Source organism: Nipponia nippon, unplaced genomic scaffold (genome assembly GCF_047370975.1).
Source record: "Nipponia nippon isolate SJK-2023a ecotype South Korea unplaced genomic scaffold, ASM4737097v1 scaffold_1, whole genome shotgun sequence".
NCBI classification, from domain to species: Eukaryota; Metazoa; Chordata; class Aves; order Pelecaniformes; family Threskiornithidae; genus Nipponia; species Nipponia nippon.
The window spans coordinates 141,776,897-141,790,956 of NW_028262290.1; the positions used below are offsets into that span (position 1 = coordinate 141,776,897).

Sequence of the window (14,060 nt, forward strand, 5' to 3'; positions counted from 1 at the left end):
TAGAAAACAGAGGGAGGAATGACAACAGAAAGTAGGAAATGAAGTCTGATAATATTATTAAATTTATAAGACATTTATGATGTTTATTCGATCTTCATTTGGATGAAAGGTCTTAGAAACTTTTCTGGTCCAGCACTGGGTTCCATGATGTCTCTGAACTTACAAGTTTCATCAATCGAGCCCACGTTTGGGCTATCAAGCATAGTCAACTTTGACTGAAGGTTTTAAATTCAGAGGCAACATAACCAGTGGTGGATGGAAATCAAGACAAATGTATACTGGTAAAAACTACTGATGGTAAGTATCTTTGGAATCAAGACAGGAAAGCAAGAAAAAGGAAACCAAAATCAAAGCATACATAAACAAACAACGCCCCCCCCCCCCAAAAAAAAAACCCTGTACAAACAAATTGCTATCACTCCCTTATCGTTCTGAACCCTCTCTTAGATAATTTTTATTATTTTAATTTTTACCTCTCTACCTCCATGCCATGTAGAAGTGTAATTCACTCCATTTTATGTCAATTTAAAGTAAGAATAAGAAAGTATATGTCCAAAGCTCAAAATCACCCTACATTCATGAAAAGGCAAAGTGTTTTTAATGCAAAATGGAAACTGGGTTCACCTAAAAAATGGAAATGGAATGCAAAAAATGGAAATGGAAATGCAAAAAATGGAAATGGAAATGCAAAATGGAAAGGGTTCACCTAAAATAACATCCTTCTCTTCTTTGTAACTCCAGGAATAATACAGAAATGAAGGTCTACCCCACACAGCAGAATATTTGTATCACTAGTCTCATTAAGAAGTGTTTCATTCATTATAGTTTACATAAAATAACAGATTTTAGTGAAAACAAGCCAAAAGAAAATGGCATCTAATTACCTGAAATGTCTGCATTTCTTCTTGCTTAATGTATTTCTGAATCTCTCCTTTGTGTTTTTCTTGAACCTCTTCTAGTAATTGCTGAAGTTCTAAGAGTCTCTCTTCTTTCAGTTTAGCTTCTTTTTGTGCAACTTTTACATTTTCTTTTTCTAGCTCCAAGTTACGATTTACCATTGCCAGTTGGTCCCCCATCTCACTAAGCCTCTGTGTTAAGAACGATAATTTTGATTCCGTCTCATTTTCAGTTCTATCACTCAAACCCTCTGTTTGGGCATTCTTGCTTGCTTCCTCCACGCATTTTGAAGCTTCCTGAATTTCCTGCATGAATTTCCTTTGCTCTTGAACTGCATTTAGCTGAACCTGACTCACAAGAGCAGCAGCAACTTTTTCCACTAGTGTCTTTTCCAGTTCTAATATCCTCTTTTTAAGCGTTTCTCTTTCAGCTTTGCCTTGCTCTTTCAGGTCTTCTATTTCATTGTAGGACTGGCTCAGTTCTGAATCTTTTTCCTTAATGCATGCTTGAAGTTGCTGCAGTTGTACCTCCATCTTGCTAATGGTGACTCTTGTACTCTCATCTGAAGACCTAAGCTGGGACTCATCTAGCAACTCTATCTTCTCACCTAAGCCTTCTTCCACTTTTTCAGTTTTCTCATTGCTCCTATCTTCTGTCTTTTCCCTATCACCTCTCGACAGTGCACACTTACATTTCTCGGTTATTCTTTCATGCTCTTTTTTTAACATACTTATTTCTTGCTTTAGCTGGTTCATTTTTAACTTAGTCTCCTCAAGCTCATTCTTTGTTCGAGATGCCTCTACATTTACGTTTTCTACTTGCTTCTCCAAAGCTTCCTTTTCTGCCAGAACTGTTTCAAGGGTATGTTTCAGACTGTCAGCATCTTCTTGAAGAGCAGCAATGTCTGCAGGTACTTTTTGTTCAATATTTGCCAGTTCCTGCTGAAGCTTATCAATTACATCATTCAACTGCTCTACTTCCTCATCATTTTTTTTCTTCACACGTTCTTGATCGCTTTTCAGACATTCTACCTGGGCTTCAAGCTCCCGTATATGCTCATTTTGCTCTTCAATAACCTGGAGAAAAAAATACAAGAAAATATAATGGGTAACTATTAAACCCGCAGATAATTTTTCTCCTAGACTTCATGGAAACAGTTTAATCAAACATTGAAACATCTTGTAAAAGAAAGTATGTCCTCAGTGAATTTTGTAATGGAACGTCTGTTGTACAGCTCTACGAGAATCAGGACATCTTCAAATAGGACCGACAAAGTAGCCTGTGACCTTAATGAACTGCAACATAGGTGTGAAAGCATCAAACGAAGTGAAAGCATTTGTAATATTCACAGAGATATGAAACACTGAAGTTTAAATGTTCACAATACTTTTTTCCCCAAATAGCTTGGTCTAAAACTCTGTCTTGTCCTTTTTATTGAAGATTAAAACAGAAACAAGTGGAGTGGTTATGTCTGCTGTTCAATCTTCTTATGAAATCAAGGTTTTTACTCAAAGAATTCCAAGGAACCAAGATTTATGAAGCTTAAAACTTACAGATAAATTTTCCTGCATTACATTACATAAAGAACTTCCTTTAAAAAAACCCAAAAAGATCCTCAAGCTTACATATACAGGTCAGATATGTTCAGTTAGATTAGACAGATACTGTGCTCTTCAAGCAAAAGCACCACTCATTCATATGGTCAAATAGATGCATATAGGACACAGCCGATTAAGGTGGATATGCATTTTAAATACAAACAGGCCTTTAATTAATTGTGTTGAAAAATACCATTTTAACATGCTTTTTAGTCTGAGACCACAGAAAACACCTATCAGTTGACTCTGACATTTCCTATCACAAACCTAAATATGTGTGTGTCTGCTTGTGTGTGTGCATACACGTATGCAGATGTGCACAAAACCACTCAGGGCAAATAGTACCCACAGACCCAGAGCACAATTATTTCTTTGTGCTATAGTTAAAATGAAAGTAAAGAGAGACAAAGTTATAGCAGTATTTATTTTAAAATGTATATGACTATCCAAACAAAATTCAAAGAGAGACTGGTGAAGACATGAAGAGAGTGAGAATAATACTTTCCTAGAGTAGTTCTAGAGATACTTAAAATTACAAGCTGTGTAAGGGGCTGAAAATTCTAAGAAATTCACAAAATTATGTAACTGAGCAAATGTGAGGGTGATGATTTTATGATGCAGAAAAGAGAAGCCATCTTATATCAGTTTCTAACAAGAAATAAATGAGTAGACACAAAAATTGGAATGACTGGTGTTGATGAATACTAAATTTAATAAATAAAGAAGTCTTAGCAAAAGGAATAAGACAAGTTATCAGATTGCAATAGAATAAGCTTTATAAAATTCATTAAAAAACCTGCTTGTTAAATTGCAGTGGGAGCAAATTCTCATTTGAGTGTAGAAGAATAACAAAAAAATCCTTTACAAAGTCAAAATAAAGACCAGATTACAAGCAGTAAGTCTAAGAAACAAAGTGGATATATTTTCTTAAGAGTATGTCCGGAGCTGTGAAATGAACAGTGCATCTACACTGGAAATGAAAAAGGCAGAAGGAAATCTGTCAAGAATATTCAGAAAGAGATATTATAAAATAAAATCAGTTATGGTACCTAAAATAGGTAAGAACTCTAAAAGGGCCATTTAGAAATATGAGTTAAGAAAATGTGGAAGAAAGAGAGAAAATATGATTAAATTCATTACTAAAACAGCCATGTTTTTTCCTTTCTCTCTCAATACTTCATTAGGTTTAGTTAGTTAAATAGAATAATAAGACAACTTTGTAATAAATATAATATGTACAAAAATAAATTACCATATAAATTAGAGGGGCTGATTTGCCAACCAAGAACTTATTTTTAAAAATCCACAGAGACTAGAGGAAGCTCAAAAACACCAAATAAAATGCAAACAAGTCATTGGTTTTCAGAAGAAAAGAACAGTGATCTTGGTGATTGTTATCAAGTCAGCGTAACAGTTTCTGTTCTTCATAACATAATGGAATAAAGGACCACAGAAGGCAAATACAGGACTTAAAAGAAAAGCACTTAGTGGGATGAAGATGTCTAAGGGACTAGGAAAGGGATTAACCTAAGAACAATCTATTCATTTTTAATACGGATCTCATAATCAGGCAGGGTAATTATTTAATGTCCTGGAAAATATAACTGAGTAAGAGGATGAAGTTAAGAAAATGAAACTTCGTATAACAGGAGAAGAACTAATCATTAAAATGAATTATACCTGAATCCTGGGTATTTTTCTCAAGGCAAGAAATGTAGCTGTATTACCGTTGTCATTGTATAAAGCAGAACCGTTCTGGATTCCTAAAGTATGATCTTTCCTAAATCCAATTTCCTAAATCCAATTCAAAGTTTTGTCATTATTCACTGAGGTTCATTATAACTAAATTTTGCACATTAAACCTCAGTGAAATTACCCAGCTTGGTCAGAGCTCTATTTTAGTGGATTCAAGATGTCCTAGTAGAATGCTACCCGAAATGTTCAATCAGCTACGGAGGGGTAACAGAACTCCTGTTCTTACCTTACTGAATAATACTTGCTTTGGAGTTAAAGATTATGACTAATAACTTTCCACATTTAAAATGGTCAGAATGCAAAATTCATCCACTGAAAAAATCCAATTTTCTTTCTATAAAAAAATGTGAGACTGAAGGCCTGTTTCTGCTGTCACTTGTATCAATGCAAAATGAGTAGTGTTTCTGTTGAAATCAAATGCATTATAGCTGTATAAAATGGAAATAAGTCAGAAGAAGATGAAGCTCATTATCATAAAACCACATAATTGAAAAATAACAGAAAGCTACAGGTGTTAAATCTCAGTAAGTAAAAGAAAGAGGAACCTGCGTCTTGCTTGCTTGCTTTCCATTTCTAATAAAACACAGCATTTTGTTTGCACATCCACCATGCTTCAGATTGGGTTAAAGATGTTGCCAACATTGGTATGATGACAAAGTATTTAGACAAGCTCATGGAGCACAAAAGTTCAACGGCTAAAGAAACTATAAAATCCAACATGATCCAGCAGGTGTCACTGAAACATAACACTGAAAGTAAGTCATTGTAGGGAAGATGGTAGAATGAATGTTGAGATTGAATTCAGCTACCTACATACTATTAAATGTTTGGAAGTATTAAAAGAATAAGTAATGAAGAAGAATTTAAGACAAAAACTCAAGCAGAAATAAGGCAGAGTAATAAAAAGAAAAGCAAGCAAAAAGTATCCTTCATAAAAAATGAGACAAAAGAGGAAAAACAGATTAGGGTTAAAGCATTGCTTGAAACTGAAGCATTTGCATTTTTAAATTAAGGTAGCAATAGAAGATAATGTAATTGGTTGGGGGATGGAGTTTTTTTTTTTCTTTAAACAGCTAACAATGCAAATTAGGACTCTGAAAAAGATTTCAAAAATACATACTTTGTTGTCAGTTGTGACTTCAAGTTGCTGTTGCAGTTTTGCAATTTGTTCATGAAGATGATCTATTTCCTGCTCCTTTTCTTGCATGATGTGAGCGAGCCTCCCAGCCACTAAATGATGGTCCTTTATGGTGGCATCTTCAGATTTCTGGATAGCTAGTCCCAGTATTTCCATTTCATCCTACCAAAAAACCCCCCCAAAACCACATTACAGTTGTACATAACTTCTTCTGCGTATTCTTGTATGAGTATTTAAGGCATAGGAATTAAAATAAACAGATTGCATGGAATGAGACGTAATTATATGAGCTTTATAGTATTTTGATAGTTGAACTGTGGAATGCTTGAGGAAGAGAAAGAATTTGGCATCTTGGCTTTTTCCAAGAATTTATTTCTAGGGAGGAGGCATAATAAAGCTCTAGGCTTCTATGTTACACAATTACCTTAAATAGTTTGTTCTCTTGTTGAAGTTCTTGCAAGTGTGTAGTGGACTCCTTTCGCTGAATTTCTAGTTGCATGTGCAATTGCTGAACTTCTTCGTTTTTATTTTCTAGCTCCTCTCGAAACTGCTCCAGTTGTTCCTCAAGGTTTGTGACCTATGTTTCCAAAACAAATGGTAGAAAAGGAGTAGACAGCCCTACCAAAAATTAAATGTCATAATTTGCAAGTGCAATGTCTACAGTAAACTGATCTAGTATGCACAAACAAAAGAATGTGTACTCAGTGACACTCTGAGTCCTTAAGCTGAATGGAACCCTAAAACCCACTAAAAATCAGCTGAAATCACTATGAAGTTTCTCTTAATTGGGCTGAATTTTGATTCCAGCAACACTCTTAAGTCATAAGCGTTAACATAGGCAATAACAACAATTATCATGGCTCACAAAAGAATTTCAAAGGGATTTGGACTGCTGTCCCCTGATCTGTTAAAAAATTTTCATCTGTATAGTTCACTAAACTCAACAGAAAGCAAAAACTGACAAACCAAAATATCAGCAGAAACATGGAACATTTCACAGGTATTTTACCTCCTTTTCCTTTCTGTCCACAGCTTCTCGTTCAGCTTGCAGTTGTACTTCAAGAGGTAATTCGCCCTTTACTATGATGGTGCCAAACTGTTTCCTTTCCTCCACCTTTAAATATAAATAATATTAATAACAAAAAAATAAAAAAGATGTAGTTTTTTTCTCAAGAAAATAAGAAAGTAGTAAATACGTAATAATATTAGACCAAGCAATACCTTCTGCAAGTTGTCTGCACTGATGATTAAGGCTTGTTCCAGTTCTCTTATCCTGCATTCTAGCTTCTCAATTTCTTCATTTCGTTCTTGTATATCTCTCTGAAGTTGCTCCTTAGAGAGCAAAAGCTCACTGCATTTGTCTGTTTTCTCTTTTAGATGATTTGTTAACTGTTCAACCTGGTGACAACATGGCAAGAAAATGAATATATTGTACTAGATTGGAAGGGTTTGCTAGCAATAGCAACAGCACTCATTTTTGACAGTGCAAAAATATCCCTCTTTTTTTCTCGTAACGAAACTCCTACTCTTTAGGTGAAACAGAATGTAAAGTTAGGATACTGTAGTGCTACATCCAACAAATACAAACAGCATTTTTTAAGAAGTCATATGTTTTGTGCTATATCACCTGATACATCACCTCTAGAACTGACCTTGTCCTTCTGAAGCCTTCAGACTCTCTAGTCAGTTAAAAGCAAGTAGCATGGCATCCCTGTGCAGCCCACTAAAAAGATACCTATAACATCTACGGATAGCATGTCTTGACCCTAAGGTCATGATGCTATTTGCATCTTTGAGGAATATCATAGTTGTAAAAATCTGTGGCAAAATTATTCAAAATAAGGAGTTGATTAGTGACATACAGAGATATCCTAAAACTCACTGGGTCTTTAGCATTGAAAAGAAATGCTATACGTGAATCTCGAGAAACAGGAAGTTTTGTTTCTTGCTGGGTTTGTTAAATGGGACCAAACAGATGTGGTGGATGATATAATTTCACTTTCTATAGGGGAAAAAGCATCCAAATAAAGCTTTCTGAATGTCAGTAGTTCAGATGTTTGTGGCTCAGAAACAACATATTGAAAGAGTAACTGAAGCAGTAGAGAGAGGAATGATCCCAGTTCCAGCATTATTTCAGAAATGATAAATCAAAATTACAGATAAGAAAGATGTGTAATAAATCCATGGTATTAGGCCTGATGCACAGAGTTAAGACCTGAGTTAAACTAAGCAATCGAGCAAGAGACACGGAAAGTAATGTCTGTCCCACTCAAGAAATGGATTTCAGTATTTACAATGAGGAGGTTACGATGTAGCCCAAAGGTAGGAGACTCAAAGCATTTCAATAGATAGGAGAGAAGAGGACCAGAACATAAAGCTGACAGGATGGCATTATTGACGTTATCCATCCATGAGTAACATCAAAGTCTGAAGTGACCACAGAAAAGTCCTGAGAGAGAAATGGAAAAAGAAAAATCAAGTCTAGAGCAGACTCTTTATGACAACCCTCCCTGGAATAAGCTGACAAAGTAAGCTGAAACAACAGTAAGAAAGAAATGATGTTATCAACAGGAAATGCTCGCAGCATTCACGGAAAGCAGAAGAGCATTTAAAAAACTGTGCAACTATGAAAAAATAAAGCAGCTATCTCAGAAAAGCATGAGAAATAATGAGAAAATGTATATTTATGAAATATTCCAACTAACATTGTGACATCAAAATATATTATACAGTAAGACTATATGCCTCATTTGATAAAAATTAAATGCAAATTTAATGCTACTGAAAATTCTGTCTATAATTTGCAATGTATCACATTCAACACCATGCAGCTCTAAAATAGCTGCTACACCTGTGCTGCTTGCAGACATTGTCTTATTGTCTTTCTACCTACTAAAAAATTCTAATTTAAAAGCATCCAATGCAAATCTCAAAATTGTAATCACAGTTACAGCTGTCTTTTGTTTTAAAGCATGCTTTAAATTTCCGTTGTAGCATATCTGTGAACTTAAGAGTATACACAGAAGTGTATATGTGCATATTAATCAGGATGATTTTTACATATAGATTCTGTACTGAAAAATAGGGCAATTTTTATTATGCTATCAAATTTGAAATTTTTTTCTTGGGAGAATTTTTTTTTTTTTCACGTGAGAATTTTAACCAGGAATTCACATGCTACCCATGCCCCAAATTATAAAACAGACACATAACGAAATGAACTCAAAATGAACATCCTGGATTCAGGAAAATTAATCGTGCTAAAAAGCCTCCCCCATCTCAGGAACGTGTCAACAGGAGAGGAGTGCGCATACACTTTGCGATGGAAGGAAACAGATGCAGAATTACTCCATATGTGTTGGTTAACACATCCCCACCTAATTCCAGTAGATTCATTGTGCACAGAGGCTGATGACAGCCATATCCCATAGTACTGACTGAATACTTTGACTGTAATATTTCTTACAAACCTTTGTATTATGATATATATAAAAAAAACCATGAAATACACCTCTAAATTTGAGAATATGAGAATAATAATATGAGAATTATAAGTAAATAAGTATTTCGACAACTTACATCTCACATCAATATAATATCAGATATTTAATAATATCAATATTAATATTAGATAGTAATAGTAATTTAAGAATTAATAGAATTAATATTGATACTAATATTAATATCAATATAAGATATTACATTGGCATATCAATTTATGTCTTGTTGCTGTCTATGGTCCTAACTATATAATATAGCATACTAAATATTGCTAAATAAAAATTGAATTACAGCAACTGAACCACCTCAGTAAGAACTTTGATCTGAAAATAGCAGTACAACCTAATAAGAGGCATTTTAATATTGAAAATCAGGCAAGAAAATCATGCAAAAATACCGGCCTTGCTCAAAAAGCAGGACACAAGAAAACCCACAAAAAATAAAATGCAATTTCTTTGACTAACAGGTTATCAAATAAAACATGCAAAAGCTTCATAGTCTGTAACATTTGCACTGCTGCCACTTTTCTTGATTTTGCTGGGTCTGAGTTTTCTATGACTCCCTTGAGCTGCTGTTCTACAGTCACTAAATTTGTTTCAGTGGAGACAGACTTTCACTGGGGAGGTTCAAGTGTACCCAGAGAGCGTTACTACATCTCGGGTGCTAAACCTTGGTAACTCAATTCCTTCAGTTGCGTACCTGTGCTATAAACAGGATGTCACAAAACAACATAAGAACATATGAAATTGCTAAAATAGTCCTGAATGTTTCCACAGGCTTTTGAAAACAGTGGATTTTCTAAATTAAGTTATATGAAAGAGCCTTTTTGAAAGTTATGAAGTCTCTGTGTATCTACTACTAAAAACAACCAACCAACCATCCTAAAAACCCCCCATAACACAGTTTCACCACTTTCCCCTGACACCTTACCCTTCCACCTAAAGGGTTTTACTTTCCTGGATGCAGGTTAGGTACACCATAAAATAGCTTCATTACAATATCTTAACAGCTGTCAACTTGTCATTTATATTCCTTGAGTACAAGTAATAAAATGTGTTACCTCTCTGGTTTGATGTTCATTGACAGGCTGACTCCTTTGTGGAATCTTAAGCTGTTGTTCCAGCTTCTGTATCTCTTGCTGGAATACGTCTCTCTCATGCTCTCGGTCAATTGCTTGCTCCTGAAAGTTAAGTAGTTATGCGGATACACCATTTGATTTAAGAACTGTCTAAATTAAGTATATTATTACTTCTTATTTCTGTTAATGTGAGGCTGGTAACAGTATGTCAGTATTTTTAAGGTAGCAGAACCTCTGGCAACTACCATTAAAAAACTTCTTTCATCATTTGGGGCAACAAATTTCACATTTTTGTATTAAAAAATTAGGACAGCATAGATACATCCAGTATTATTTCACAAAAATGACCGGTTTGTTTCTTCTCTTCCAGGTACACCACACAAATGGTAATAAGCCAATATTTTATGATTTTCTTTCCTAATGTTTGCCTTTGATATATATATAGCATAAATAGAAATTAAGAATAGAAATTAACTCTATGTTAATATTGATGAGGAGCCAGCAACAACAACAACAACAAATTATAAACTGTTTGAATTTTGCATTTCAGTTTTACTTTTGACCAGTTTCAGTTACAGAATCATAGAATCATAGAATCGTTAAGGTTGGAAAAGACCCTTAAGATCATCAAGTCCAACCGTTAACCAGTTGTTATATCCCAGTCTGACATTTGGGAAATACATCTTTATACAGGCAATAATGTGAAACTGGTAGCACCCAGTGAAGCATCACCTTTAAGTGCCACTTTGTAAAACAGACAAACCTTATCAGATGCATTAAAATAAACTAGCTAAATTATCTGATACAAAGAGGAATGCTTCTGTCTAGCAACAAAATATTTCGCAAAAATTCAGGAAACTGGAATAAAACCTCAATGTTTACAAGTTGCAGATTTTAAAAACTCACCTGCTGTTTCTTCGAAACAGCAGAATTCTAATGTTGCTATTACAAACTGCTACTCGTCTCAGTAGTCCGTAACTCTCAAGTTCATGCTATTGATATTCCCAAACCATAATGCATTTATGATTATGGGACTTGTAATAGGAATTTTTACTTCTGAACTTTGTCCTATTATGACACACTAGTTGCAGTGAGAAAAATAATCTTATAACTGTAGAAAATGAAATAAAGCAAATCCATTTGTGCTGAGAAGTAACTGGAAAGATCTCTCCCTTAGTACTGCTTAGTAATAGATTATACAGAGAAGATGCCACAAGGTGTTATATTTATTACGTAAAAAATTATTCCACCCTACTGCCATCAGCTAGAGAGTTAACTGAGAAGGCACAAACCCAATAGTTTTCTCCCAAAGGCAGCATAGGACAATTAATAGGAATAAAATGGGAAAAGAAGGAGACGGGGAAGATGGTGTTTGCTGAAAATGGGGTAAAGTCAGAAACAAAACTGCAGAGACAGCCTGAGGCAGGAAGAAGGTGGGTACAATAGAGGCAGCTGCCACTGTGAGTATGCATATAATATAACTGTCTGCAAGGTGTAGCTTAATATCTGGAGAGAGATTATTGGATACTATGACGGAAGTCTGTAAAAGAAACTTAGAGAAATTATGCTTTCAATTTCCAAGTATAAATAAAGCTGACTACTTAAGTCCAACAGATTTTATTGAAAAACATGGAAATTCCACAAACTGTTAAAAATGAAGGTCACAAAAATTTGTATTTCCTCATTAATTTTAGAAGTTTCCCATTATTTTAAACATTTAAGAAACCTACGAAGTTATACTTGAAATACAGGGCAGTCCTAAGCAAGCATCTCAAACGAATTTTCAACTTTTAACACGTGAATTAAATTATTGGGCTGGAACGCATAACACTGTTACTATCGTGTGCTGCTTCATGTTTGCTCAAAATCTGGAAAAACTAGCATTTCCTGCTGTACCAAACTTCAGTACAGGTGCCCACCCACCTTCATGAAACTAGCCTTTGACCATACTTACATCTAGAAATTTTCTTGTTTTCTCAAGTTGCTTCTCCAAAGCCTGGTTTTGCTGCCTTAAATCCATTAGTTCTGCATTTTTTTCTTGCTCTAGCTCTATGAAACGATTGACTTGTTCTTCCAAGTCTATCTCCAAGACTTTCACTTGCTTCTGAAGGTCATCATACTCTTTTTCAGCTTGACGCTGTACTTCAATTTTTTCTTTCATTAGCTTTTCTGTTTCCTCCAGCAATTCTGGTTATAATAAAAGCATCACGCACTACTTTTAGATATGAATAGTTAGTAATGTTACGAAGCAAAACCACTCCCCAAGGTATCCATGCTGTACTCCGCAGAAGGATGTGAACTGGTTTGGGTTTTTACTATTTTTGTTATATATTTTCTTATATATATTAATAAATATATTTTCTGAGAAATAATCAGCATAATCACTAAAGCAAATTCATACTAAAATTACTATCCTTTAGTTGGTCTTCAGGGGACTGTTAATGAAGTTGTATTGGATTGCTTCCCTTTTTAAGTTTCATATAAATCGAAAGGTCTTTGTATAATTCAAAAGAAAAGTAAACGCCTGCGTTCAAACTACAGCTAGAGACAGCACAGGGGTTAACAATGAAGTACAGAAAACCCAACCCTCTTCTCATCCCCAACGTCAGTAAAATCAATCCACTCCCAGTCTTCATTATTTAATGTGATACATATAAATAATTTGAAGGAAATACTGAAAGACTTGGCGAGGCTGCCAGGCAGACAGACAGGGAAATTACTGACCTGTAACTGGAGCTTTGTAAAATCAGTGACTGCATGGATGCCCAATTTTGAGTCCTCATGAAAAGGCTGGCAAACATATATAGTAAAGCCCCAAACCACTCTATTAAGACTCTTAAGCCACAGCCCATTGAAGTACATATTAACTAACCATACGAATCCCTTGAGGTAAAATCCAAACTGTAAAGTGCAATTACATTTGGTGAATCTTTAAAACATGATTGATATTTAGACAGAAACAATACAATTTACTTTCACTATAGAAGAAAGATCCTTTAGGCACCATCATCTTACATCATATTTAACCAATTCTCATTTCTAGGTAACCATTATATACCAATATAATACAGTGCTTAGTTATCATAATGAATGACTCAACTGTATTTGGAAATAAAAAGAAAAAAAAATATCCCTCCAATACCATCTAAGTATCTGTAATTCATAGGTGAATAAGATGATGGTTATTCATGAATTTGCTTATTATGTTTAGAAATTATAAGAAATGCTGTTAGCGAAATGTAAAACTGAGTATGAAATACAACATCAAAGCTGCAGGCCAGTAAGAATTACAAGTAATGTCAGTAAGCCAAAAGCCCAATAATCCTGATTAACCATGTCAGTACGTGTAAGTCTTCCACCCAATTACATATTGGCCATGCAACATACAAACACACCTGCTTGGGAAGCTGCATCGACTGCAGCATCTACTAGGCCTAGGAGAACAGAGAGAGAGAAAACAAAAAAAGAAGCAAAGTAATTCACATGCCAGCTATAGTTTCCTTGTGGTGCAACAATGTAAGAGAAAATGAAGCCAAAGATAGATGTGGCATTTAATGACAAAGTTGCTGAGACAACTTAGGTAATGTGGTAAGTTATTCTGGTATGCATGATATAAGTACCTACACGTATTTATAGAATTGTTTATCTTTACAGTTGTTATATATGAAGATAACTTTAAAATATTTAGAAACCTAAAACATGTAACAACTAAACTGGAGTCATAGACAAGGATCTTCTTTACTATGAAGCAGGAAGGAACAGGTTATTCTTAAAATTTCGTTGTTACACAAAGTGTACCCAGGAAATTGCAAATACAGACCAAGATATGTAATTTATAAAAATAGCAACATTATAAATTGCCATAAACTTTTAGAAATCAAATAAAAGGGTAATTTCACCCTGCTATTTACAATGCACTCCTTGAAACATCAGTACTTCTTAAAACACCACTGTTCTAATTTTCTTCCCTTCTCAAACATAAAGTATTAAATTAAGTTATTAGTTTAAGGAAGAATTAAGACATTCACTTCATGAAGGTAAACGTTTTTTTTTGAGTAAGCAGTTAGTTAGATTACATTGTCATGTATTTATC

The 14,060-nt window shown here is 34.5% G+C and overlaps 1 protein-coding gene across 13 annotated transcripts in view; it reads right to left on the reverse strand.

The window, feature by feature from the left end:
• AKAP9 (A-kinase anchoring protein 9) overlaps positions 1 to 14,060 on the reverse strand; it is a 119,632-nt gene that overhangs the window by 19,306 nt on the left and 86,266 nt on the right. For 11 of the 13 annotated variants that reach the window (XR_015708309.1, XM_087775190.1, XM_087775163.1 and 8 more), the window contains 8 exons: positions 13,363 to 13,401; positions 11,922 to 12,154; positions 9,950 to 10,069; positions 6,610 to 6,786; positions 6,398 to 6,502; positions 5,813 to 5,965; positions 5,371 to 5,550; positions 885 to 1,973 (listed from right to left, as the gene is read on the reverse strand). Coding sequence is in view for 12 of the 13 variants with exons in the window: in XM_087775190.1 (XP_087631316.1) it covers positions 885 to 1,973; positions 5,371 to 5,550; positions 5,813 to 5,965; positions 6,398 to 6,502; positions 6,610 to 6,786; positions 9,950 to 10,069; positions 11,922 to 12,154; positions 13,363 to 13,401 (2,096 nt within the window). In the remaining variant the exon portion in view is untranslated. The remainder of the gene's footprint in view (positions 1 to 884; positions 1,974 to 5,370; positions 5,551 to 5,812; positions 5,966 to 6,397; positions 6,503 to 6,609; positions 6,787 to 9,949; positions 10,070 to 11,921; positions 12,155 to 13,362; positions 13,402 to 14,060) is intronic. The other 2 variants (XM_087775168.1, XM_087775141.1) reach the window with 1 other exon arrangement.